Raw genomic sequence first — 24,755 nt, 5'->3', positions numbered from 1 at the left:
AGGATGGTTGATGCCACCAGAGTCATAGAAGGTGCCCCCTGCACCCCAAAAGACCTCAGTCTCCTCAGCAGAAAACAAATTATAATAATTGGCAGAATACATTAACAGAAACTTTTCATTTCATTTAAAATGTTTTAAACACTCACAGTAGTTAAATAGTGTTTATGCACGCGTTAATAATAAAAAGGAATGAAAATCTCAGCTCGTGATTCTTATTTTTATTCTTATTAGTAGTAGTAGTAGTAGTAGTAGTAGTAGTAGTAGTAGCAGCCTTAGTTATAGTATAATATCAGTGATGACGTTCACGCTACTCAAATGTCGTAAAGGCAATATTCTCTATGTTAGATATATAACTTGATTTACCTCTAACCAGAAATGTTATATTATATGCGATTTATTCTCTCATGATTCAGTTTATTTGAGGCGATCATACTGGGTGGTACTGAAATCATAGTAAATCACATTAGATTTGCTCCACACCCGATCACACGCTGCTTCACATCAGCCGCAGCTGAACACTCTAGAAACGTCTAGTACGTTCTTACTGCGTCAGTGCTGCCATTCTTATCCCGGGATACGCAACAAGATCCGGAGTAGAGTCCACATCATACGAGAGGCGTTTGCATTACTTGTTTGTGGGCAGCATACATTCCCCTTCATTTGCAGGCATTACCCTTCTTTTCCCGTGACTGTTTTATCTACGAACAAGAAGCCCACTTCACGTCGAGACATGTAAGTTGGGGAGAGTTAATACTAGGATGCTTAGAGCGATAGTACAACCTGCTGAGCTAGCTAGGTAGCTAATGTTAGCCGCCTGACAACATGCTTGTGCAAAGGCGGGAGGTTGGCCTTGCCACAATGAATTGTAAGCTAACGTTCACTCGCTACCTAGCTTGAACCTTGTGTACTATGTTAAATAACACGATGTACCATCTCAGTGATGATTGCAGACCCAGCATTAGCTGAAAAAAATGCAGCTACTTGGGCAAGGTGCACCGCATGGCTTAACCAGCGTAGTGGTAGCGGCAGCGTTGTTAGCCTGGCTATCATTATATTAGCATCAGGTTTTTTGCATGATTTAAACTTTACAAAGAATATCTAGGATCTGCATGTGAAAATCAAAGATGACCGTGTGGAGAGTTATCGACCTGATTTGCAAAGTTGTGAAAGGATTGAGCCAGGTTTAATCAACATTTGTCTTTAAGGCTAGCTTCCACGCAATGACATGGTCGGTCCGCGTTAATGTGTAGGAGGATTTAGCTTATCATCCCGTTTAATTCCTATAGTACAACTGCATGGGCAAACATGCGAAAGAAGAAATCCCTATCACTCTTGTAGTTGAATAATAAAAATAAATAAATAAAACACTACTAAATAAACTGCGTCGTTGTTGATCAGTGTTGTAACCACTGCCCTGTAGCGTTAGATCTCTCAATTAATAGTGGGAGAACGATCAAACATCTCATAATACTTACATTTTTTTTAACGTAGAAAGACGTTTGTTAAGTGAGAAGGATCTCCAAATGTAATTAAATTGAGTTTTATTAAGTATTGTAGTTTGGACCTCATTAAATGCATTTACATGATTTTTATTGTTGCGGCTACAAGGTAAACATTTTTTGCATTAATCTTAACAATGCACATGGTTTTATGCTAAACAGTTCCAGCCATCTTGTTCATCCACTTTTCATATTTGAGCCTGCAGAGATGTTTAACTTTTGAGGCTTCTTGACACAGGAGCACACTGTGTAACTGGATGCTGCATGGCAACCTGATACAAAGGCTTTTGATGCCTGAAGAATTACCCACCTGTCAGCAGCACTTGTGACCTGTATAATGTATATTTTATGCAAGTTGTGGGTCGGATGAGCTCTAACTTTTTTTTACAACTAAAAGAAAGGTTTTTTGTTTTAATCCTGAGCTGGATAATTAGTTTAAAGCCCCCTCTAAAGGTGCTAACCAAGAGCTCTACTTCGATTGTCTGGTGATTTACACGTGGTTATTCAATTTGTCTAGACTATCTAGACTTGTTGCATGTGTTGATGTTTTGTTATCTTCCATTTCTCCACAGGCATCCAGCAACTGCCAAGTGGTACGATAGGAGGGACTGCGTTTTTATAGAGTTCTGCGTAGCAGACAGCAAAGACGTTAAAATCAATTTTGATAAAGCAAAGTGTGGTTTCAGGTAAATTTTTCCCGTGTTTGTTCTCAGTATATATTTTTATTTTATGCACACACAAATGAGTGCCTATGCTGTTGGTTCCGCTTTAAATGCCGATTTTTGATGCCATACCTGTTTCTCCCCCCCCCATAATAACATCACTTCTTCTCCCTCTCAGTTGTCTTGGAGGAACTGACAATGTCAAACATGAGAACGAAATGGACCTTTTTGAAGCTATCGATGAAAATGTAAGTTAGGCTGAATCAGTGCTTTGATAAATATGGCTTAGAACATTAAGATTGTGCAGATTTAAAATGTACAAAATGCATAAGGAAATTGACCAAATATTTCTATGTTTTCTGTCCACCTCAATGAAGGAATCCAAACACAAACGCACAGATCGCTCAGTGTTGTTATATCTACGAAAGGCACAACCAGGGAAGCCATGGCCGAGGCTAACAAAAGAGAAGGCTAAGGTGTGTATCATTCATTTTAAATGCTAATAGTTAGCGATACATTGTGGTAAATATATGCTCAATATTTGAAAGTCATTAATGAGAAATCACTATTTTGTGTTTTTACAGCTGAGTTGGCTCAGTGTCGACTTCAACAACTGGAAAGACTGGGAGGACGACTCAGATGAGGAGATGGGCAACTTTGATCAATTCTCAGACGTAAGCACTATCTATTGATCAGAATGAGTGAAGTTATTTATAAATACCTTGATGGAGTCTTATGTTTGCCCCATATCTAAGAGCTTTTCAAAATGGTTCACTCTTTGTGCCCACTTCTTAAAGTGAGAAAGATTCCAAAGACGTTCCACCATTGTCCTACTTTGAGTGTTTCTATGATAGCTTTTGTGGTAGCAACATTTGTTTAATAGTACTTTTTAACGATTTTAATATTTTTTGATTTATATTACAGATGATGAACACCATGGGAGGTGAGGAGGACCTCCCTGATCTAGACGGTGCGGAGGATGTAAGTATCAATATTTCCCCTTTTTATTTAATTTTGTATGCATTATGGTTATATTGAGAAAATAATAATGATCATAAATTATATGTTGAACAGTAGAGCTGCAACAAATAGTCATCTTTGTCTACCGACAGAACTCACTTTTTATGTTTGACATGCTATGAATGGTAATATATTGGGCTTTGGCACTGACAAAACAAGACATTTAAAGACATTACACTGAGAAATTTGGATGGACATTTTTTTTAAATGTTTTCTGACAATTAAAGAACAAACAATCAACTAGGCCAAGGCTGTCTTCGTTTGATAGCAAACCATTTAATCAGGTTTATTATGCGACACGTTTTAACCGCATCCCTGCTGTCTTTTCAGGAGGAGTCTGCAGATAGCGATGATGACAGTAAGTATTTATGCACTACATCTGTAAGTCTTGGGTTCCATTTTTGATTATAATGTTGTGATGTAATGTTTAATGTAATTTCTGCTCCACTTTTCTTTTAGAAATGCCAGACTTGGAATAGAAAACTGTAAGACTCTAGAAAGGAAATGAAAGAACAGAAGGCAAGAGGAATCATAACAAATGTATATCTTGAAACCGAAGGCAGTGACAAACAACTGTACATATGAGTCAGTAGCCATATTTAAATCCATAGCCTCAGCTCCAAACTCTTGACCGATCAGTACACTGAAGGTTGATATGCATGGTATTGTACAGAGCAGCTATCTCCACTTCCATTTGCTGTACTGCACCTTTTGGGTATCTTGTTTTACTGTTAAAATAAGTAAGCACACACTATTTGTTCGAAAAGCTGTGTAGTTGTCCTAAACTGAGCAATATGTGTTTAACGGATTTACAATTTGTTTTCAAATTGAATTGTGGTATAAAAAATGATTAGGCCCACCCATTCCCAATGTTGTGGTTATAAGTAAGTCGACCAGTGTAGTTTATCTCTTGAGTTAAAAAAAAACAAAAAAACACTAGCTTTGTACATCATTAAAATTAGATGCATTTACTGATTGGGTTCCTCTAAAGCCTTCCTTGTGCTGTGAATTAGATATCAAGGAAGCCAGTATTTCATTTTTTTGGCTTAACCTTCCAGCTTTCATGTTTCCCTTTTATTTCTTGTTCAATGTTTGTAAAATTGGAATATTCTGAAATCAACACAGCATCTTCCCAGTTTATCACCTACTTTGGTTATCTGAATGGATTACACATATTTAGTATCTTAACTGTACCTCTCTCCATACCCACCTAACATGCATACTTTTGTTAGACTGCAGAAGCAAGGCGAAATGTGTTGCAACTGATAACGAGGCTTTGAAGCTTTGTCGGGCCTAAGCATCATTTAGTGTGTTGCTATTCTCCAGGTTCTTTCCGTTTGTTCATCAAGTATGATCATCCCTTCTCAGTGGGGGCGTGTCCGAACGATACCAACGTGTAATGACCAAATTATATTTGCACTGTCAATAAAATGTAAGGGGACAATGTTGAATTACAGTGGAAATTCTTTTTTTTATTGTCTACATCTTTCTAATAAACTGTTTAAGAATCATTTTAATGCCTTTTTTCTTTTATGACATTTGACTTGTCTTTTGGTTTACCATACATTTTCATACAAAATTATTTGGAGAAAGAATAACTTAATAAAATCCTTATGTTATTAAATTGATTTAAACTGAAATATATCATGGATAAGATGTTAAAAAGGCAACCACAGCAGCCCACAGTCAGTCTGTAATATCAATAACATTTTACTTTCAAAATATTTTAATTCATTTTCTTGTTCAACACATCATTTACATTTTAACCTTTTTTTCTTGTAATATTTGAGAACTGTTTTGGTCGTCACCTTCAGCGATCATCACTGGATAGTGTTGGGATAGTTTGATTTGGCATGGTGATAATGAAATAACTTAAAAGATTCAATTATGCCTCTTTACGGTGTCAAACATTAAGAATAGTGTCTAAAACACTTTTAACCTTGTTGCATTTAATAGAATAACTCTGACATATACAATATATCTTTTTCAGTACGATTTTGTGTTAATGTCACTCCTGTTTGGGTTCTAGGACCCAGAAAAACCTGCAGGCTCCGTCGGCCAAGAATATTAATATACTTCCTCTTGAGGCCTGATTTCCTTACTGTCATATCCGAGAAGGTGACTGTAATGTGCAATACCGTTTCCTGTTATCACCCTGGAGCTCATTAAAATAAAAGCACGGTCATGTACCTGCAAGGGGATGACTTTCGCAGAGGAAAGAAGACTTGAATTTATTTGACTAAATATACACTCACATTAGCATAATCATCGGGCACTACTGAGTAGTTGGGCCGGTGACACCAGCAGAATCAGTAAACTGATCAGGAAAGCTGGCTCTGTCATCGGCATCAAACTGGACTATTTTGAGGCTGTGGTGGAGAGGACACAACAAACTGTTGTCCATCATGGATAACCCCACCCACCCTCTCCCCCTGCAGCTGGACAAACAGCGGAGCTTCTTCTCCAACAGACTGCTCCAGCTCTGCTGTCATAAGGACAGATACAGGAGAACATTCCTGCCCACTACAATAACCCTGTACAATAATTCCCCTCTGGCTGCCCCCCCCCCCCCCCCCCCCCCCCCAGTTTGGGATAAATAAAGTATTTCTGATCTGATTTCTGATACTTACTACTCCACTCGAGTACTTAAGTAGGCTACAGTTCTGAGTCTATGGTCTACTTTACAGGACTATTTTTATTTTATGCTAAATTACTACTCCTTAAATTCAGATTGTAATTTAAACTCCACTTCATTTATCAAGTGTTACTGTTAGAATATATAAAGCATAATACAAAACGATTCATAGCTAAATAATTGTAAAATAAGTTGTATTTATCATGTTGTCATATGTTCTAATAAAATAAAACAGGTTCAACCTTAATGTTACATATTACTACATAAGCAATAATAATGCAATATTTTAAATAAAAACTCTCGTTCGCAATTCCCTTGCATCAAGAATAATTTGACTTTTGATAGTTTGAGAAAAATCCTTATATACTAGGAAATATAGTATACTACTGTCATTCTGCAACCATTTTTAAAAACTATTTTATTACTTTCTACTTCACTTTTTATAATGCTGCTACTTAACTTTTTGTTCTTGAAATGTGTAAATATATACTTTAAAAATGTAAATGTGCTTTCCTTACGAAATACTCTTCACGTTTGTTTTGAGTGTGTTTTTACAATGTTTTATTGTCTCTATCAGTACTGTCTCTTTTCTGGAACTATGTACATTTCTCCTCTGTGGGATTTATAACGGAATTGTGATTCTAACGAATAATAATAATAATAAATATTATTATTATTATTATTATTATTATTATTATTATTATTATTATTATTATTAATAATAATAATAACAATTTTCTTGTGACGTTTGGTGTGGAACTGTAACCGGAAGTGCACGCGGTTGTTGTTGGGACATTTCCACTGCTGCTGCTCCTCGCGCTGTTCTGTGATCATGGCTGCACTGGACCACACCAGCCATGTTTGCTAATTTAAAACCCAAAGGTTAGGCAAATAGTTGTTTTATTATTTACTGCCGTGCCATCTTCATCCGCATATCCGTTTAGACGAAGGTTTAGATGCGTCTGCGCCTTCGTTATCCCGGGACTGAAAGGTTTGATAGCTTTAACTGTAAATATGAGAGAAAGTTTTGATGGTGGTGGTGTGGGAGGATGATGCTGTGTAAAAAATGTAGTCTGTGTGCGTGCAGCGTAAACAATGTAACTTCATCTGGCTGCTAGCTAACGTTAGCTCGTGAACAAAAGGGAAGCACGCCTCCCATCTGTTATCAAGCAAGCGTGAGAGGGATAACATTAGTGAAAGACCGGGTGATATATATTTTCATCCGCGGTGCATTCTCTATCGATAATGGGCATTATGGTTCCCCACCAGCGTGGTTGCGGTACCTTCTACCTGGCTGCTAGCTAGCATCGCAGCTTAAGTAACGTACTTACTCCGGTTGATGATGCTATCAGTTAGCTACTAGTTAGCATCGCAGCTTTAAGGAACGTACTTACTCCGGTTGATGATGCTATCAGTTAGCTACAAGCTATCGTATGTTAGCTAGGCTCTTTTGTGATGATTTAGCTAAATAACCTTGGATAAGGAGCGAGGAACGCTTTTCTCACGGTTAAGTTATCAGTATGTCCAATCTTTTTTAATGGATTTTATTTATATATAATGTTTAAACTGTTAGTTGTTAGCTGACTAGCATTGTTTTAAAGTGAAAGGTTCATCTGAGATCGCTAGTGCGGTTTAGCTAACGCGGCTTCTGCAAGGGCCTTGATGAATTAGGAAATATGTACAGAAGGCTACTTCTGTACTAGAGTGTACGGAGCTATTTAACAGTGAGTGGTGTTGTAACAGTGCTTGAGGCCTTTGCGTGACTGTAAAATATGATCGCTAATCCCTCCATTGTTACTTGGACGATGCCACTGGGTCTCGGATACAGTGTGTGTATGGCTATGCCTGCCTGTGTTTGGGCCGTACATTTATAATGTCAGATCGAGGAGGATGTGCTCATATTAGAGGAGCCTCATCAGCGGCAGTGATGAGCTTCTCGTAATATTCCCGTTGTCCATTACGGCTCGCTGCTAGGGCCTGGCATCTGCTGTTTCTGCCTGGCTGCGACATTTTGACGGTTGTTGTTGTTGGAGCGAAATGGTGCTGTCACAAGCTTTGGTTGCCAAAATTATTGAAGATATAAAAAAACAACGTACACATTACGTAGCGTCTGCTAGGCTTCATGGGCATAATTTAAACGATACATTTGTAGTTCACATGGTAATGTTTAGTGTGCATTTAGCCACGTGAATCAACTGCTTCCTCTTTTATGCATTTTACTGAATGGATGTTTGAGTGTATTTAGTTTTTTCTCTTCTTTACGTTTTTCAGATGGAATCAAATAATCATTTCAACTATAGTACCAACTCCTCAGCAAACTCAGGACTGAAACTCTCCTCAGGGGATTCTCTTTATTCTAACGGGTCCTCCATGAGTTTTTCTCAGCAGGGGAAGAGTGAGTATTTTAAGCCTTTTGCAAATGGTGTACCTTTTTATAGTCTCTTTTTAAATTTCTAACCTTACTATTTGTTTACTCTTAACAGACATGAATGGCGAAATGAATGTGAATGGCGTCACTACTGTACACGGGTCCGGTGTGCCTGGTTCCCACCCACCAACAGCTCCTTACCCACACATGAGCAACCACCACCAGAGCAGCATGGGCTATGACTACTTGTGGCCAGGACACCCTCAGTATGGTCCAGCCATGGGTGCCTCTCCTGGGCATGGGATGCACCAGAAGCAGCCTGCCCCTGGGATGGGGCACCCTCAGTCACAGCACCACTTCCAGGGTCATGGACAGTACCAGCTCAATGGGGGTATTGAAAGCTCCCACCAGCCCTCTGGGGCAGGACCACCAAACATGCCTCTTACTGGGAGTCAGTACTGGAACAGGAGTAACCCCGGCCCACAGCAGATAAGTTATAATTCCCAGAGTATGTATGGGACCTACCAGAGTCAGGCACATCCCGGAATTACACCGTCACAACACCACCAGCAACAGCCGCCCTCACATCAAACGTCACAGCAGCACCTCCAGTCCCACCGTAACCCACACCACCAGCAGCACCAGCAACAACAGCATTATGGCCTGATGCCTAATGGGATGCCATACTACCAGCATCAACCACAGCACCCGTCTTCACAGCAGTCTCAGCCCCAAGGCCAAGCTCAGATGATTCCCCAAACGGCCCAGAATTTTACTCCTCCACGTGGTAGTCCACAGCACCACAGTTTCGGAAGAGGGGTAAGTGGCAGCCCCACCCCTGTGGGGATGTCTTCCACTCCACTAGTGTCACCGTCAACAGCGCAGGAGAGTGAATCACCCAAGAGCCACAGCAGGGAACGGAGTCCACATGCTAGCAATGTGGGAAAATCTACTGTCATGCAAGGTGACCATTTTACACCTATCATCATATCAACATTTTAATTAGTTTGATCTACTTTTGTTATAAACATGAACAATATTAACACACTATCTATTATGAAAAGCTAAAATAAGGAAAAATGGGTAAACTATACAAGAAGACCTGACCCTACCAAAACAAACCGAAATGTAATTTGTCTTGAAAAACTCACACATACGAACCCAATCAAACCAGCAATCACATGTAAATAAAACTAAAGGAACATTTTATTAAAAAGTCAAATTAAATATTGAAATGTAAAACTATTAGTACCTTGCAAAATAGTCATTATTTAAAAGAAATTGCTTGCAATGGACTTGTTCTTCATTTTGACACTACTGGTATTTATCAAAGTTGTATTTCCTCATTAAATTGTCCTCTGCTTTAAATTTCCTCATTTAATGCTACCAATTGAGCGCTACTTGCAGTCATATGATTTTCTTCCTCTTTGTGCATACTAGACCTAACTATCTGAGCTTCTGATAATATGACAGTGTGTAGTCACATCACATTTTTGTGGCCTTATAGACAAAACAATTATTTCAGAAACTTGTAAGCAAATGATTGATAACAAAAGTACTGTTAGGTCTTGCACATGAATCCTGGAGCTCAGCTGTGGGGGATAGTGCCAAATATCAACCAGCAGGGGCCGCTGTTGGATGACTTGACCGTGACCATTCAATGCTTTAACACATAATACACTCAACGGCAGTCCTCAAATAGTGACACTTAACAAACGTATGTTTGAATTGACTATTTTGTTTATTCTTTTCACTTTCAGGGCATACAAGAGAACCTGACAAGGAGGTAGACACAAGCTATAACGGCATGGAAAGGTCACCTGTTGCTCAGAGGCCCAAAGGTGCGACTCATGTGGGACCTGATGTTCGTCAACCTTCTGAACAGCCAGCAGCTCGGCATCAAGAAATGGCCTCCCCTGTCAGGGAGCCAGCCGTTAATACGCCTCCTCACTCTGTGTCATCTCAGCTCTCTGAATCTACCCAGGCCTCAACACCTCCTCGGGTCTCTGCAGCTCATGCTTTCTCGGAGTCTCCCACATCGTCCCCTGAACCCCCTATGGTGTCATCCCCCAAGCTGTCCTCTGCTCCACCTTCAGCTGCTCCCCCCAGACTTTCTTCACCTCCTCCTCTGAAGCAATGCCCCAGGCCTTCCTCTTCTGCTGCAACTGAGACATCCCATTCTGGTTCCAAGCCTCAGTCAGCGGGGTCCCACCCCCCCTCCCTGCCTGCATCACCTCACAAGTTGTCTAACCCTGCAGTAGTTTCCTCAGTCTCTTCTCCTTCGTCAGAGTCTGTGGCTCATCAAACAAAGTCCTCTTTGCCTCGTTTATCTTCTGGACCTCCCACAGCTTCACCCATCTCATCTCTTCAACATATGGTTCAAGGGTCAAAGCCATCTCTGATGCCTGGACCCCCAAAATTAATATCTTCAGTTCCGTCGGTGGGTGCCAAATCCTCATCCGCTGGTGTTGCTCCACCTCTACTGTCAGCATCTTCAACCTCAACACCTCCTGTCTCTAGTCTATCAGTACCTCCCATGGCTGTGTCAAAAACTCCTTCAGTAATGAGTAAACTGCCCACATCCCAGCCTCAGACCTACACTCCTCCAGCTGCTGACTCTGGTCTTTCCACTGCATCTGCAGCATCTTCACCACCAGGAGCGGTGAACTTATCCTCCCCAGCAACCCACGAAAGTCTTACAGTGCGACCTCTGTCCACCCTACCTCTTCTAACCACTCAAGCCTCCAGGACTGCACCTGTGTCCGCCCCTCCTGCCTTGGTGTCTGTGCCCTCTGCAAAGGGTCCGTCTACTGGAGTGGTTCAAAGTTCTGACTCTGACCAGCGTCCTCCTCATGCACTGAAGCAGTCGTCTCCCAAGCCAGAGCACCACGGTCACAGTGAGGAAAGGAGATCGCTGCCTTACAAAAAAAATGGAAAACCAGAGGAACACCTCCCTCGACTTGATTCTGGCAACACAAGAGCATCACACAAGGTGGAAGCTACTGAGACTGATACATCTGAAATCCGCTCCCCCAAATCTCTCACTGATCTTCCTGGGAAACCCTCGCAGACCACAGTCACTTCTGATCAAAAGCCCAAGAAGAAACAGACAGCTTCTGAAAGTCAGCACATGCAAAGCAGTTTCTGTGACACAGAGGACTCCCTGCTGGAGCAGACTCCAATCAGGAAGTCTTCTCATCTGCACAGCACAAGGATAAAACACATGACCCATGAAGAAAGTTTTTATAACTCTTCACAAACGGCTTCTCACTTTGAAGGTAATTCAACCTTTGACAGCCCCTCTAGAATTGATGTCAGCTCTGCCTTTGAAAAGACTTCTGATGTAGATGAGGATAGCTCAGGTGTGGATGACTCTACTCAGTTTGACAGCAGCTTCCACCTGAGAACGGATACCTCTCAGTGCGACAGCTCTTTCCGTGCAGAGGAGGAAACATCTACTGCGTTTGACACCACCAGAGATAGCAGCTGTTCTGTAGAAAACTCCAGAGATGACACGCTGGACTCAACCAGGGAAGGGGAAACGTCTGAGGCCGAAGAGACTCAGGACAGCTGCCAAAGCACGGGAGCATCCATGCTGGATTCTTCTCTGAACAACACCTCTCAGATGGAAGAAACCTCTCTGGACTCCAGTCACGTTTCCTACTCGCGTTCATTTGTGGCACCTCAGCCAGATCGCCAAGGTATATTTATAAAGTTCATGATCATGGAAATTAGATACTCCTACCTGAATAAAAAAATCAATTTTATTTTAGACATGTCTTCTATTGTTACCGTATTCAAATGTATGTATTTCTTCATTCAGGATGATCGTCTTTTGGTTTTCCATGTCATTATGTGTATTTCTTTCTGTTTTAAAAAAGGAAAACAATATTCTTAATTGTTCTAGCACATATTAAATGTTGTTGTTGTTTCATCTCAGGACCTAAAGCAGAATGGGGGCCCGGAGGACATGACACACCAGATTCAGCTGGACGCATTAGCATTAAGACCACTGTTGATGAGACAATGACTCCCCCGAGTTTCGAGATGAGAGATGAGAATTTTATTGCATTCAGTACCCCAGCAGAGAGCCCTGCTGTACACCCGCTCCAACCGGTACCTGATCCAAATGTGTCCACCGCAGGAGGGCATGTGAAAACCCCAGGGAAACAACGGAAACCTCGAGCTTCAAAGGCAATATCAATTAAAACCCCAGGTAATAAAGATAATGTTTTTCAACAAAATGATACATTCTAAATGTTACATATGTTTTTATTTAAAAACTTTATTTTCCTTATTTCAGCACCGGAGGGGGCCCAGCGGAAGCCTCGGGCTCGCACCCCGAAGGTGGAGAAGATGAAGACTGAGGAGGGAAGCAATAAAGAGGAGGTACCCAAGGGAAGGAAGAGGAAGAAGTCTCTCAAGGTGGATGTTCAGGAAGCATCAGATGTAAGTGGAGAGGCTGGGCCTCCCACTGGAGAGGTCGATACCGTCACAGCCACAATTGAAGCTGTTTTGGCAAACGCTTCAGCTATCAGTACAACGTTGGAGAAACCCAAGAAGGCAAAGAGGGTTAAGAAACAAGACAAAGACGGAAATGTGGCAAAAATACGGAAAGATGCCGAAACGACTGCTGAAGATGCTGAGGAAAATGATGATGACAGCTCCACTGCAGGTAAAGAAGAAGGTTATTACTTCTGGTTACGGGGATCTACATCACGAAGGGGCTCTTGTATTGAGATAATAACAGGTCAGTGCTGAACCTGATTGTGTCCATTTTATTGAACAGGCGAATCTAGACAGAGAAGGGTTGCAACTGAAGAGCAAGTGCAGTTCCCAATGCAGCATGGGTAATGTTCCCTTTCTGGAGTTTTGTTCATCCCATGTATTATACAACACATCTTGTTTTTGAAATAGTTCTTTATCATGTACAGTGTTAAAAGATTCCCACTTTAACTCTCGTAATAATGATCTCTCTCAACTCCAGTTGGAAGAGGGAGATTCGTGTGAAGAAAATGGAGGACCGCATGAAAGGCGAAACCTGGTACTACACACCTTGTGGAAGGAGGATGAAGCAGTTCCCTGAAATAATCAAGGTAAAACTACTATCAGATTGAACACATGATGGTGAATTCAGCATGTCAAAACACTGACCGTTCTCTGTTTCCGATTGTTTCTTCCAGTACTTGAATAAACACACGGACAGTATCGTCACTAGAGAGCATTTCAGCTTCAGCCCGCGCATGCCTGTTGGAGATTTTTATGAAGAAAGAGAAACTCCTGAGGTATCTATATTTTTCTGAGAAATGCAAAATTTTATTTTGCAAGAAAGTCAAATCATTCACGGATCCAAAAGTCTTTGAATCATACATGATAAAATGGATGGAAGGGGCCTCATGGTGTTCTCCAACATGTTACAGGGGAAGCAGTGGGTTATCTTGGCTAATGAAGAGGTTCCCTCTATGATCATGGCCATCACTGGCCGCAGAGGTCGCCCTCCGAACCCTGACAAGGAGGCCCCTCGCCGGGTCCGGGCCGTTAAGGGAGCGCAGGTCCGCCGCCCGGGTCGACCTCCCAAACCCAAGATGATCGACCTCCTCAGCAAAGTTGAAGCCAAACTTTTGAATCGACTTGAAGCCAAGGGTGAGTAGATCTAAGCTGGAAGAGGCTTTGGTGTTCAGGGAAATGTTTATAGCTAGTTAGTTAAACAATTCCAATCTAATTATTTATACTTTTATTTATTTAAGCCCTCTGAGACAAATGTGTGATTAGTGATCTATATAAATAAAATGTGATTGATTGATTAGTGTTTTTATTACTGCTTTTATTCGTTTTGTATTTTAACTACACTGAGACACGCCTTGCACATTTCCTGAGTATGATGACAATATAAATATTATTAGCCATTCTATTAAGATAAACCATACAGGAGTCTTAACACCAGTTGGACTTCACTGGTAGCTGACTCTTCCTTTCTCTGTTTTCTAGAAGCTCTCACGGAGGAGGAAAAGGAGAAAATTGCAAAAATCAAAAAGAAAATGAAGAAAAAGGTTTGTCATTTATATCATGAAGTAGTTTGTTTGTTTAGCGATTGTGGTGTTGAAATTTTACCCCGATTATATCGCTGCTGTTTATTTTATTAGGCACGATTGAGGAGGAGGGAGGATACAAAATTAAGAAGGAGAAAGCGGAAAAAAAGAAAGCCAAGGTACAGTCTGAGATTCAACACAAAATGATCTCTCAGCATTTTCCTCTGCACCATCTTTGCCTCACCTCAATTCGTTCTTTCTTTTGTGGGTTCAGCTTGAGCTAGCAGCCAAGGACTTGGAGCTGAAGGCTGACTCATCAGACCCCACGGCCCCTCTGCCAGCTCCAGGGTCTGCTGCAGTGCCTAAGAAGCCCGGCCGCAGGAGGTCAGCCAAAGTGGAGGCTCCCCCGCCAGTGCAGCAGACCGATGAGGAGCGGATAGCGCAGGGTAAGAGGGTGTTGGGCGCTCGGAGTAAAGCCAAGGCTCTGGCTAAAGCCCAGGCGGAGGCTGAGGCGGCAGCTCTGGCGGCGCAGGCAGTGAAGAGGGCGGCAGAGAGGAGAGCACAGGCTCAGAGGCGTCTGGAGGAGAGGAAGAGGCAGCAGATAATCGCAGACGAACTGAAGAAGCCCACAGAGGACATGTGTCTCACTGACCACAAAGTGAGTTGTGTTTACCTTAGTCTAGTCTATTAACAATGTGATTCAAAGATAGTACTTATGACCTTTGAACTTTACTTCCATCAGCCCCTGCCAGAGTTGTCCCGTATCCCTGGCTTGGTTCTTTCTGGCAAAGCTTTTGCACACTGCCTAGCTGTGGTTGAGTTCCTACATGGCTATGGAAAGTTGATCGGTCTCAATATACCCAAGGACATCCCCAGCCTCGCTTCCCTGCAGGAGGGCCTCTTAGGCCTGGGGGACAGCCAAGGAGAGTTCCAGGACCTAGTCATAAAGCTGATGGAGGCTGCGCTCCATGATCCAGGCCTGCCCTCATTTTATCAGGTGAGTGATGAGCGTTTTGATATTTACTACATCACATGATGAGTGGTGGACCTTTTTTTGAATCAACATTTTCTTCCTAATCCCAACCTTTAGTCAGTAAAGATCCTCGGGGACAAGCTGGTTGATTTGAAGCTGACCCGCAGCACAGTCTCAGAAGTGCTTCGCGTCTTTTTGGAAGCCCATGGTTTTGAGACAGAAGTGTGCGACACACTGAGGACCAAAACATTTCAGGCCTTGCCGCCTGACACCAAAGCATCCATCCTGGGGTTCCTGGTGGATGAGCTCAACAGCAGCAACATTGTGATAAGGTCAGGACTAACACTCGTTACACTGCTGTAGGGTTCACTGTAGAGACACATTTTTGCTTTATTTATGTCTGCATTTTATATTTCAGTGACATTGACAACACATTGGAAAACATGGCAACATACAGGAAGAACAAGTGGATAATTGAGGGGAAGTTGCGAAAGTAAGATCATGCTTTTCTCTTTTTAAAACGGAAACGTTCCTAGATATTTTCTGTAGTTCAAGGACATTTTGATACTGATTGTTTTCTTCCTTGCAGACTGAAGGCAGCACTCGCCCGTCGTACAGGACGCTCAGAGGAAGAGCTGTGTTTCGAGGAGAGGAGGCGCAGCGCCAGAGTGGCAGAGGAAGAGAACCTGAGTATGGAGGAGAGTGGCCTCGCCTCGGAGAGAAGCAACCGCCGTGCACGCAAAGAAGAGCCCAAAATCAGTGATGTAAGTATCTGCTGTGGTGATTGGTCAGTATTAAAGTCGAGCCTTCCTATATTAAATGTTTATCTTTTCTATAACAGAGTGAGAGCCCTACTAATGCCAGCATTCCAGAGCTTGAGAGGCAGATCGATAAGCTAGCCAAGGTGAGCCTGATCCAACACAGATGCAGTTCTTTCAACATTTGTGCCGCTTTATATTAAATATTCCTGTGCTTCTGGATCTCCACAGCGCCAAGCATTTTTCCGTAAGAAGCTGCTACAGTCATCTCATTCCATGCGGGCTGTACTGCTGGGCCAGGACCGATACCAGCGTAGATACTTGGCACTACCTCACCTCGGAGGAGTTCTGGTCGAGGGTCCAGAGGAGCTGTTGAGTGAGTTTGGGAATGAATCTAAAAGAGATCTTATGACTTGCAATTGAAGACTTACTCTAAACTGTACATATGTTCGTATCGTTTAGCTTCTGGAGATGTCCTTGTGGCCGAGGTTCCTGTCAACTTCCTCAAAAAGGAGCCCAAGGTTGAGGAGACCTCCACGCCTACGACTCCCCCTCCTACTCTCCCTTCCTCTCCTTCCTCCGCTACCCACGCCCAGACCTCATCTCCAGAGGAGGACGCACTCCCTGGCACTGCATCCCTCATGAGCATGCCAAGAGGACGAGGACGCCCACGCAAAATCAAACCAGAGGTGGAGCTTCACCTCCGCACGGCAAAGATCCGCCGCCGGCGTCGAAGCAGCGCCAGGTCGGGTGGGGAAGAAGGACCAGGATCACCAAACAGTGGCACACATGACCTCACAAAGGCTGCTTTCCAGAGCTGGCTCAGCCAGTCTCAGGACGCAGTGACCAACGGCACATGCTCCGCCTCAGGAGACGCTCCAGAGGGGAATCGACCAGAGGAGAGTGTGAAGGAGATGGCGGAGAAACAGGGACAGTGGTTCAACCTGCTTCCTAAACAGCCGTGCGACGAAAACTCTCTGACGGATCCGCTGACGCCCAGCTCCCCACCCAAACTCCTCCCTCAGATCCTGAGTGCTCTGCCTCAACTCACTGCGCCACTTCTAAAGGTTTGCTGCCACATAATAACTACTAATGCATTTTATTATGCTTCAATAGTGAATAGATGGACAAATAAAAAGATGGTTGGATGAATGTGCTTTATTCATTCCAAAGTGGGACATGATTTACTTACAGCAGCAGCAGTTCATCAGTTATTGCAAATGAGTAAAACGTATATAAACAGAACAGTAAATATATTCATAGTAATAGTAGAAAGATGTATTCCTTTATATTTTCCGCACTGGTGGGGGATTCTATAAAGGAACAAGTTAGAATACACTAATAGACCAAACTAGTACAATTAGTGTAAACATTGGATACTATATACATTAGAAAGGTGTGCATAGTAGTAGAGTATGTGTCTGTTTTATTTGGTGTATAAATAAAAAAATCTCTCTCTGGACTCCTCAGCCGGACCCTCTCCTGCCTGGCCTGACCCCCGCTGATGCTGTGACCCCGGCAATACCGCAGGACGGCCCCCCCACACTACCTGCTTCTGATATTCCTGTTCCTGCTGCAGCACCGCCCCTCTCTCAGCCTCTTTCAACTCCCATTTCTCCTACCAAGCCTGTTCCAACGACCCCCACCAGGCCAGGTCGCAGGCGGAGGAGAGGCAGCCGAGGCAACAGTCCGGCCCGCAGGGGGCCCAGAGGAGCTGCAGCCAAACGCCGCGGCCGTCCTCCCAGCTCCGTGTTCCAGGAGATCGAGCAGCAGTACTTCACACAACTGGTGGCCAAGCCCATACCAGCATGTAAGTAGTAACAGGTTAAACAGTGGGGTTTGTTTTCCTTCAAACTCTTTAAACTTGAGTTAAGTTAGTCAACAGACAGAAAAACCTTTGTCTGTTTTGGCAATTGATGAATCGATAGTCATTTTTCGTGCAAAATAGGAGAAAATGCTGTTTCAACCTGTCAAATATAGAGATTTTCTTCATCATATTAAACTGAATATCTTCGGGATTTGGATTGACAGACAACATTTTAAGACATCACATTGGACTTTGAGGATCTCGGATTGATATTTTCAACAATTTTCTAACATTTTATAGACCAAATGATGAATAATTAGTTGCGAGCTGCTATCATTGCTACCACATAATAATAAATAAGACGGTTCAGAGCTGATTGAAGGATGAATTACTCTGCTGACATTTGGTGTACAAATATGTATCAGAAACCTACAAAACATGGTAATTAATTATCCTCAGTGAGAAAAAAAACACAAGAAGTTCTGTGTCTTATTTTTAATGAGTTATGTTTGTGTTGTTTTTTTTAAGCTATGGTGCGTGGCTGGTGGTGGATAAAAGATCCAGAGGAACTGCAAAGCACCTTACAGGCTCTCCATCCGAGAGGCGTCAGGGAGAAGGTGCTCCATAAGCATTTGGCCAAGCAAATGGACAACTTAGCCGAGCTATGCTCCAAACCAATCAACGGTGAGTGTGTGTTCAATTGGTTTTTATAAATACTTGACGTCATCTAGGCATTATCCTTTTTCCCTCTTGCGCTCTCCTTAAAACTGTTGTGTTCCTTTCTTCCAGACCCTATCTTTGAGTCAAAGGTGGATGAGAAGGATGTTCTATTGGAGGCTCTGCAGCAGCCCTGGCAAGTGCAGGACAAAGCAATGGACACTGACATCAATGCCCTACAGTGGGTGGAGGACCTGGAGCAGCGGATCATTGCAGCTGATCTCCTACTAAAGGTGAGAACCAGCTACAGCCAAGACACCACTGGGACTGGCAACTAGCACACTTCAAGTTATTGAAACAAGAAGGACATGGTTAAAGTGTAATGCACCTCTGAAAAATACTAAAATGAGACTAGAATTATTTTTGTTATATAAATATCCTGACATGGCCAGATTCATGGCTGGTTTTAAACACTAAATGGCGTTTTGAGCCATTTTCCACGCATGAAATGATCATTTGTATATTCTGACGTGTGCTCAGAGGATACAACACCACCCGAGTGGCAGTTAAAGCTCATATCTGCTTTTGTTTTTCTTCAAGGCGCTACCTGAAGGTGCAGTGGCAGAAGCTGAACCCAAAACAGAGACACCAATGCCAGAATTTCAGGTAAATATTAAAATACTTTATAAAACAAATCCTCCAAACAAAAAATGATCTCCCTGACTAACACTAAAACTCTCTCTGCCTCCTTTTTCAGCCGTACACAATCCCAGATCCAGACTCCACACGTGATGATCTCCAGTACTATGAACACGAAGCCGACCCTCGTGATGACTGGATAGTGCGAACTAAGAAGGAGTGGTCCGGCCTTCCACGTATCGCCACACACCCAGTGGACTTGGCCGTGCTGCGGTTGGCCAACCTGGAGCGAAACATTGAGCGGCGCTACCTGAAGGAGCCGCTGTGGAACCCAGCCGAGGTGATGCGCCTCGCTCCCCTCACCCCGACCCCGGGAGAAGAGCATCCCATGGACGTCTTCAGGTGAGAAGAACAGGCTTATATTTACAGTTCAAGGGAGAAGCTTGTTTTTGTTTTATATTTGTAACATTTTCTGATATTCTTCTGTTTCAGTTTGGAAAGTGAGATCACGTCTCGACTACGAACATGGCGACAAGCTCTGGATCGCTGCCGCAGCGCTCCCCAGGTCTGCCTGTGCATACTTCAGCTGGAGAAGGCCATCGCTTGGGAGAGATCTGTGACTAAAGTGGTAAGAAACATTTCCTCCTAAGATACTCAGTACTTACTTCAGTAACCTTTTTAAAGGGAGCACACGGCACAAAATAACACAAGAAAATAACCACATTCACATTCGTTGTCATCCTAATAAGCACATTACTCTGCTTGCTATCCAGAACTGCCAGGTCTGCAGGAAGGGAGACAATGACGATTGCCTGTTGCTGTGTGACGGTTGTGATCGAGGCTGCCACATGTACTGTCTGAAGCCCAAAATCACCCAGGTGCCAGAGGGGGACTGGTTTTGTCCTCACTGCGTTGCCCAGGTCAGAACCATCCTGTGATTCTTAAATATGAAAAAAATAATAACTTGCAGCACAAATTAAGCTTTATTCAAAATGTTAAAGCATTTTGCAGCAATTGTGGCATCCTATGTAATTAGTTATGTGCTGCATCAGAGCCAGATATAGTTTATTAAATAAGGTTTTGACTTATAAGAAATGTTCCTTGGCATCTTGATAGATGTTACAAAAGTCAAGAAACAGAACTCTAAAATAAAACTACAGTAAAAAGATATGTGTCGGTTTTTAAAACTAAAAGTGCTTCACAGTTCTTTGCCAGCTCAATCTGATCTATTATCCACCCCGTCTCTCAGGAGGAGAGTGAGTCACCGCGCTCGTCCAAAAAGAGAACGAGGCTGAAGAAGAGGAGATACGAAGACGAGAGCTCTGACGATGAGAGAACAACACGACGTACCAGGGACGGCATGGCGACACGATTCAAGGAGACCGTGACCCCGCCCTCATCTTCCCGCCCGCCCGGAGAAGGCAGCGCCGCTAAACGCCGCCGCATGACGACCCGCAACCAGCCCGACCTCACCTTCTGCGAGTGAGTGCTGCCTTAATCGCTGTGCAGCTTCCTGCATGCAGAACGCTCTTTATTAGTCTCACACAGCCTGGTTTTTAAAGTCATTTTTAAGTCTGCAGGATGACATTCGTTCTGACAGTTATACTGTGATGGATTTGTGCTAATTATTTTTATTTCCTGCCAGGATCATTCTGATGGAGATGGAGGCTCATGCTGATGCCTGGCCGTTCCTTGAACCCGTCAACCCTCGGCTGGTGCCAGGATACCGCCGCATCGTCAAGACCCCCATGGACTTCTTCACCATGAGAGAGAGACTGCTACAGGGAATGTACGTTTCCGCACTACTTTATTTATTATCTCTCAAGCTCAATATTTAAAGGTTGACTCATCATGGCGCATTCTGAACTTTCACAAGAATTGAACTTGCTTTATAACAATAATACGTCCCCAGAAAATAGTTAATAATGACTATTGAACTGTAGATTTAAACGGAAGGAACATCATAAATATCTAAAGAATAAAACTAATACTTTTTACTTGAAATAATTTATTCTAAATTTGGCTTTAAGCCTTTTTAATTTAAGTACAATTTATAAGAAGAAAAAGCAAAGAATATGCAGAAAATTGTCTCATAATAGACGAGGATTTTCAAGATGTATTTCAGATCAAAAATATAAAAAGGGTAGCCAGAGTTATCTCAATTGGCAGGTATATTTACTGTTTTGTCCTATGTTTCCTACACTCCACTCATAGTTGTCTTTCAGTTCTATTGTTGCCTTTTTTTATAGTGTTTTCTTTCCTCTGTCCCTGTTGTGTTTTTTTGCTATTACTTTGTCCATACGATTCATATGATTTTGTTGACGATTGATAAGCTTATTTAAATGACATCTTTAAAACTGATTTCCTCTACAAATAATAATGCAAAAGAAACACTTTGAATCTTGTTTTTACCGTTGATGTCTTGTCAGCAAGAATAAGTTCAAATCTATAAACTATAAGCTGGCAGCCCTACTGAAAAACATCCCTCTCTCCCTCCTCTGGCTCTCTGCTCCAGGTACTGCAGCTGTGAGGAGTTTGCAGCGGACGCTCAACTCGTCTTCAACAACTGTGAGTTGTTCAACGAGGACTCGTCGGAGGTGGGGACGGCTGGGCATGCCATGAGGCATTTCTTTGAGAGCCGCTGGGCGGAATTCTACTCAAATAAAGACAAATAGAAACCTGCAGCGGCCCCCCCTGATGGTGGGCTGTCAAACTGTTGGTGCTGTCACCGTTCCGGGCACACACTCTCCATTACTGCTAAGACTGTCTGGATATTCTTCCAGCTATGTGTACTCTCTCATGTATAGGTATATATGTATAGATTTTGGCTATTTGTCTGTTATTGTTTTCTCTACCGGCCTAATATTTTCCAGGCCCACAGCTGAACTCTCTTAAACTTGTATCCATTCCCCCCCACACAGAGTGAGAACATGTCTCTCGCTTGTCTTCATCTTTCACCTCGGCACATCATCTCCTGTTCGCGTTCTCCTGTCACGTCCTTTCACAAGCCCCATGTCGTAGCGAGGCCTTCGGTCAAGCCCAGCTTGTGCGGTGATGACACGGTCTCGGGCCCTGAGTATTTTGGCCCTCAGACTCCTCTTAGGGGCGGGGACTGCTCACACACGGGACCTGCTTAGCACTGCTTAGCACTGCTCAGCGACAAAATGGATCAAAACTGTTCACTGAGCTCGGGCCATTTATTACCTGTTCAATGGAAATGTAATGTAACGTGGTCTTATGCCTAGAAGTAACTTTTTTGCTCAATATATTTTTATTATATATTCTATATATAAATATATATACAGATTACAATAGCTGGGATTATTTAATAGCAATAGCGTGTAGTGAATGTGTACAGATTACCTTATAGAGATGTCTAGAAGATTTCTGAAAAAGGCCAGTTATGCTAAAAGGAATCTGTTATTGGACTGTCACGAGTAGACGTTGTATAACCTCCACAAGTCTTGCACGCCACACATTCACACTTATCACAACAAACACACTATAACATGCACACAATTTCACAGACATGTACACACACACCTTCTGCTGCTGTGTGAAAGACACTGGTTTCTAAAACGGGGATTTTTATTATTGTTGGTTAAGTCGGTCTATGCTTATATTTCATTGTCCCTCTTGTTAAAAGTAATTTATCACCAGATCTGTTTGAAAGGCTATACATCTAAAGGATGAAATGGCAACTTTTGTTCTTTTTTAAATTATAAAATTGAATCAAGACGAGCTGGTGTTTGCAGCTTCAAAACCACATTTGAGCAGCTGATCCTTGTGCATTTTCTTCTGTCTGTATTTCATCTGACTAAAGATAGTCCTGTGCGGCGATAAAATCCTCTAGATTTTAAAATGCAAATGACTGGGCACATTCCTGCTTGTTTTTTTTTGTGTCTTACATTCCTTTTTAATGATTTTTATTTCTTGCTGTACAAGGGCCAATGTACGATGGTGCGCGGCATGGATGGTGTGCTATAAAGGCGACAGGACGACTCTACCACAGTCTGGGTTTTATTTAAATGTTTTTCATACACTGAGTTTAAATCCATTGATAGGAAAATGAAACTTTAACGTTCCTTATTACACTTAAAGGGACAGACGTTTTTAAAAAAAAGAAGAAAAAAAGACATGAAAACCAAATGTGGTGTTAAGTGAATTTTTAATAATGTACAGTTTTGGTGACTTTAAATTTGTTCCTTTATATTTTTAGGACCAATTCATCATTTTTAAGAGGAGGTATTACAAGACTCTGTTGTATTAAGGTGATGTAACACGTGTGCATCTGTAGAATGTACTGTGAGTTGAATAAAAACCACATCTAGTAGAGAGTATTTTTCTCTTTGGCCTTATATCTGAATGTTTTGTGTGTGTCTTCTCCATGTCTCTCTTTACTTTGGTTTTTTTTCCCTCAGTAAAACATGCAGGTTAGGAAGTATTGCACCTCTGAACTGCTCATAACTGCATTCAGGAATATACCTTTGTTTACCAAAACTGAAAATATAACTGGCATTTTGAGACACTTTATATTTTTAGTGGTTAGGATACTTTTCAGTTATACGTCAGTTTGATAAATTAATACATTAAAATGGGAAATAACAAATAAAGCTCTTTTTTTTTTTACTGTAAATCAATGTAAAAGAGGTTCTTCAAACTTTGTTTTCACTGATATTTTGCAGAATTTGATTCTGAAGTGTCATTACTTAATGTGTTTCTATTTAAATGTATTTATTTTTGGGTGCAGGTTAGCTGTCCTTATTTGACCTATTATGACATACTATAATGTGACTTTTAAAAAAAAAAAAGTACTATACTACTACTTTTCTTATCTACTATAGTATTCATTTTTGGCTTGCATATAAAAAAAAAGTTTCCATTTCATTTTTTTGGACATTTTATACTAAGACTTTTTCCAGCATACTGTAACGTGACTTTTTCCAACATCCTATAATATGATTTTTTACGACATGTTACCTGGGATGCTTATTATTCAACAGACAACACAAACTGGCAATAACAAGGGATCAGCACAGACTAAATACCCAAGGGCGGAGGGATGATTAGGGACAGGTTAAACCAGCCAGGGCAAGGCAGGTAATCAACAGGGAGGGAAACACACCAGGAGTGGAAGTGAGGCAATACTGGGTCAGGGTGTGACCAGCATGCCTAAAAAGTCATACATTAGTCTGTCAAAAAAAAAAGTAATATTATAGTATGTTAAATATATGTCATAATATATACCTTATTTCGTAAAAAGTCTTAGTTTAAAATGCAGAAGAAAATTCACACTATAGTAGGTAGTATGAATTGTCAACATGCAAGACTCTAGTATGTTGAAAAAAGTCATACTGTGCCTTGGTATGTAGGAAACCAAGGCATGGTATAGTATATGACTAAAAAGCCATAACATACTATGTCAAAATAAGGCATAGTATAGCATGTTGAGAAAAGACACAGTCTAGTATGTTGAAAGAAAATCATGGTATAATCGTCAAAATAATTCTTATTTTAGTCTGTAAAAAAAACCACATGATAGTATGTTGACCAGCATACCCTTAGAGGGGCGACTCTTTTAACACACATCCAAACGTATGTAACATAAGCACAGCCACATGGAATATCTCCCATTTAAAAGTGATAAGCCATGTTGGAAAGTGCTGAAGTGTTTGGGCGTGGCTCTGCGGCTACGTGGAGAGTCCTGT

At 42.0% G+C, this 24,755-nt stretch overlaps 2 protein-coding genes across 2 annotated transcripts; both read left to right on the top strand.

Annotated features, from left to right (window-relative positions):
• The first annotated feature begins 461 nt into the window (after positions 1-461).
• Positions 462-4,692, top strand: LOC134864552 (prostaglandin E synthase 3-like). Its single transcript, XM_063883622.1, has 8 exons — positions 462-732; positions 2,072-2,185; positions 2,340-2,409; positions 2,539-2,637; positions 2,746-2,835; positions 3,086-3,142; positions 3,512-3,539; positions 3,641-4,692. Coding segments are annotated over exons 1-8 (480 nt in total). The 5' UTR covers positions 462-730; the 3' UTR covers positions 3,661-4,692.
• A 1,915-nt stretch (positions 4,693-6,607) lies between these two features.
• On the top strand, positions 6,608-23,382 carry baz2a (bromodomain adjacent to zinc finger domain, 2A). Its single transcript, XM_063881095.1, is given in 31 exon segments — positions 6,608-6,698; positions 8,088-8,211; positions 8,300-9,148; positions 9,945-11,885; positions 12,125-12,400; positions 12,488-12,859; positions 12,974-13,034; positions 13,172-13,280; positions 13,368-13,469; positions 13,605-13,827; positions 14,173-14,234; positions 14,328-14,349; positions 14,352-14,392; positions 14,488-14,871; positions 14,956-15,210; positions 15,304-15,518; positions 15,605-15,679; positions 15,776-15,950; positions 16,028-16,090; positions 16,176-16,320; positions 16,407-17,011; positions 17,415-17,754; positions 18,280-18,435; positions 18,541-18,701; positions 19,009-19,074; positions 19,166-19,449; positions 19,540-19,675; positions 19,821-19,967; positions 20,297-20,529; positions 20,693-20,836; positions 21,563-23,382. Coding segments are annotated over 30 exon segments (7,926 nt in total). The 5' UTR covers positions 6,608-6,698; the 3' UTR covers positions 21,723-23,382.
• The last annotated feature ends 1,373 nt before the right edge of the window (positions 23,383-24,755 follow it).

Source organism: Eleginops maclovinus, chromosome 1 (genome assembly GCF_036324505.1).
Source record: "Eleginops maclovinus isolate JMC-PN-2008 ecotype Puerto Natales chromosome 1, JC_Emac_rtc_rv5, whole genome shotgun sequence".
NCBI classification, from domain to species: Eukaryota; Metazoa; Chordata; class Actinopteri; order Perciformes; family Eleginopidae; genus Eleginops; species Eleginops maclovinus.
The sequence above is the reverse complement of the archived record's forward strand: the minus strand, read 5'-3'. Positions and strand labels throughout refer to the sequence as shown.